This window comes from Salvia hispanica, chromosome 1, assembly GCF_023119035.1.
Source record: "Salvia hispanica cultivar TCC Black 2014 chromosome 1, UniMelb_Shisp_WGS_1.0, whole genome shotgun sequence".
NCBI lineage: Eukaryota > Viridiplantae > Streptophyta > Magnoliopsida > Lamiales > Lamiaceae > Salvia > Salvia hispanica.
In genome coordinates, this window is record NC_062965.1 from 42,121,244 (window position 1) to 42,124,478 (window position 3,235).

At 39.1% G+C, this 3,235-nt stretch overlaps 1 protein-coding gene across 1 annotated transcript; it reads left to right on the forward strand.

Moving 5' to 3' along the window:
- The first annotated feature begins 366 nt into the window (after positions 1-366).
- Positions 367-3,021, forward strand: LOC125197165. Its single transcript, XM_048095878.1, has 3 exons — positions 367-403; positions 754-1,127; positions 1,218-3,021. Exons 1-3 carry the CDS (start codon positions 367-369, stop codon positions 1,326-1,328), a joined length of 522 nt encoding a protein of 173 aa, XP_047951835.1. The 3' UTR covers positions 1,329-3,021.
- The last annotated feature ends 214 nt before the right edge of the window (positions 3,022-3,235 follow it).

Below are 3,235 nucleotides of genomic sequence, written 5' to 3' on the forward strand. Positions count from 1 at the left end.
ACATGGCAAGACAAAACATACTTTGAATTTAAATAATTGAAATCATATTTTCCCACATAATAATGTAGGAAAGAAAGCCCACAATAAAAGTTTAGTTCGAAAGCCCACCTCGTTCGTTTAATTTTTTCTTAACTTGAATTTCTTGCTCTGACCTTGACTTGCGGTGACAACCTTTTTTTGAAAACATCACAATATAAATATAACACACTAATTAGACTTTAATTAGACTTCAAGAAAATCTTAAACTTTAATAGGAATGCATGCCTTCTAATTAATCCCTTTAATTTTTCGCTATCCTCCAAGAAATTTCTAAAACTCGCATACTATTTAATGCTTCTTCTTTCATTATTCTCGACTTCGATTGAAATGAACTTTACACTTAACTTCGAAAATATACTCTTACGCAAAACTCTAAAATAAATCAAAAGAACAATTATTTTAGCTTAGTTACATCATTTGAAGAAATCATAAAAACATTAATAAACATAAATCTTATTTTAAAACTTAGGTTAAAATTAAAGATTAGATCCGCTCTGAAAAAATATTATTTTCTTAACTAAACCAAGACCCTCTTTTATTCTCAGCCCAAAAAATAAGTAAATTTCAGAATTGGGTTTCCCTTCATTTATTTACTGCAGCCCCAATTGTTAAAAGGGGTTGGGCTCAAATTTAAATTCTTCCATTCCCTTAGCCCAAATAACTAATTTATTAGTCCAACAACAAGAAAAATAAAACCCATATATAAATAAATAGTATTTCTTCTTCCTCCTCATTTTATCCTAACCAAAAGAAATGATGCGAGAGAAGCTCCCACTTCTCACCACCTGCTACTGCCGCCGCCGCCGTCCGCCGTCGCCGCCTCCGGCGGGCCCTCTCTCTCTCTCTCCCCTCCATTCGTCTCTCTTCTTTCTCTCCTCTCTCTCTCTCTTTCTTCTCTCACTCCTCTCTCCTCCCTCGGCCCTGCTTACGCGCCGCTGCTGTGCGCGCGGCGGCTCGCCGTCGCTGCCTTCCCCCTCTCGGATTCCGCCGCCGTCACCGCCATGCACCACCTAGACCGCCGCCGCCGACCTCTCTACCTATCTCCCTCTTTCTCTCGGATCCGCCGCTCCCTCGCCATTCTCCGACAGGTAAGGTAGGCCAGTTTATCATTTATCCCTTTTGTTTTATTTCTAAAGATTAAATCTTTAATTTCAAGGTTTGGTATTTTTAACTTGTAGATTTGTGAAGGGGCGAAATCAGTGATGGATTTGAAGGAGGTTGAGCTGTCATCGTTGGTTGACGGTTTCCTAGCTCGCCCGAAATCTGACAGATTCATGACCGTGAGATAAGTTTTCCTAGCTTGTGCTTACTTTGGTGGTAGGACTTGGTTTGTCTACTCTATGGATTTGGTGACTCTTGAATAATGTGTTGTTACTTGGAAGACTCATGGTGAAACATGTAAATCTTGGTGTGAATTTTTAACTTTGGGCAGAATCTACTTGCAACTATATGTATGCAGACTTGTACATATGAAAGAAAAGAAGGGCTTGGTGTTTACCTTTTGATGTGGGAGCAAAGTTTTGTTGGATTGTGGGGCTTGATCCTACGATTATCTGCAACTCTTCCTCCTTGTACTCCTCCTCCTTTATTCTATGTTGGTGTGTGTGAAGAGAATTTTGGTAGTGATGGTGGCTGATTTGAGGAAATTTTCAGGGGTTCATATACTTGTTGGGTTCGGTCAAGTTGCTGGGCTACTTAAATGCTCATATTTGCGTCAAAGATTTTCTACAGTGATAGGAAGTCTCATGGCATTATAATATTGCTGCCAGCTTTTTGAGTATTTTATGGATTTGGATCCCCTGCTGTGGAGGAATCACAGCAGGGGTGCTGTGCCTCTCACATATCATTTTTAATTATAAAAATAATTTAATTTTTTAATGTTATACTTTATGAATAAAATATTGGAATGGGAGAGCACAGCATCCCCTGCTGTGATTCCTCCACAGCAGGGGATCCAAATCCGTATTTTATATGAGAATTGTATCTTTCATGGATTTGGCTGTCAGAGGCGTATATCTCCTTGGTTGATCTTATGGCTAAAGTGTGTATTGAGAATGGAGGGATTATACTAGGCGTTGACCTTTCTGCATTAGCCGTCAATGCCCAATCTTTTGAAATCCTCCAAAGATTTTGATGATACGTGAGGATAAATCTCCTCCGTTGATTGACATACTTGGATTTTACATGGTTTTAGAGGGTGGTTTTGTATGAATTGGAGCATATTTCGTCTATTATTAGGCGTGTTTATATCTACTTCTCTATTATGTTGGTATGTTGACCATTTTGTTAAGAATGTGTAGAAAAAGGTACAAAATATGTGGATGTGCAGCAGCCTTGGTTTGAGACAATATTTACGGGAGATTTTGAAGTCCAATCAGCCCCTAATGAATACCAATCTCTTCGTCTTCGAAAGAGCTTCGCGTAGGTATCTTACACGCCTCAATCGGAGTTCGGTAGAAGAAGTTATGGCCGTTATACAAACACTGCGCTGTCCAGAAAATATCACCCGACCGGGTGAATTATTGTCCTATAATTCCACCCGGCCGGGTGGCGTAATTATGCCTGCGAGATTCCAGAGAGTACCAAAGAAGTCCCACCCGGCCGGGTGTATTTCCAGTGGATTAATTCCACCCGGCCGGGTCCGTCATTTTGGCGTTTTTCAAAGCAGAAACGCTATTTTTGAAGAGGAAAATAAGAAGGAAGAATTAAGTCAATTCTATTCATTCTCGACAAGCGACAAAACACACGCTCTCTTTTTGTGAAGAACTCTTGGAAGAAGATTGAAGATTCAAGCTTCAATTCCTCCGCCAATTGCGATTCGGATCATGATTTCCATTGTTTTGCTTAGTTTCTTTTTGTTTTCTTCCATGAACATGAGTAGCTAAACATCTTTTATGTAGAATTCCTGGTGAAGATGCATTGATTCATAGTTTTAATCCAATTGACTTCGTTTTTATCTAGCTCTTGTAATTGTTTGGTTTATTCCTGTGCTTTTTCCTGTCAATTGCTTGATCACCAATTGGTAGTGTTAGGGTTTCTTAGAGTAATCGGGAGGTGAAATAATTAATCTTGAAAGAGGAATAATTCACACCTTAATTCAATAAAACTCGGGAGAGTTGAGGTTTTGAGTGGGATCTTTAATCTAATCGAACTATTAGGAGTTAGGTCTAAGAATTAGAAGGGGACTTCAATTATT

Coding starts and splice junctions, on each gene's coding strand:
- LOC125197165 (XM_048095878.1), top strand. CDS start 367: ATGAACTTTACACTTAACTTCGAAAATATACTCTTAC. Junction 404..753: donor CTTCGAAAATATACTCTTAC/GCAAAACTCTAA, acceptor ATAAATAAATAG/TATTTCTTCTTCCTCCTCAT. Junction 1,128..1,217: donor CCCTCGCCATTCTCCGACAG/GTAAGGTAGGCC, acceptor TTTAACTTGTAG/ATTTGTGAAGGGGCGAAATC.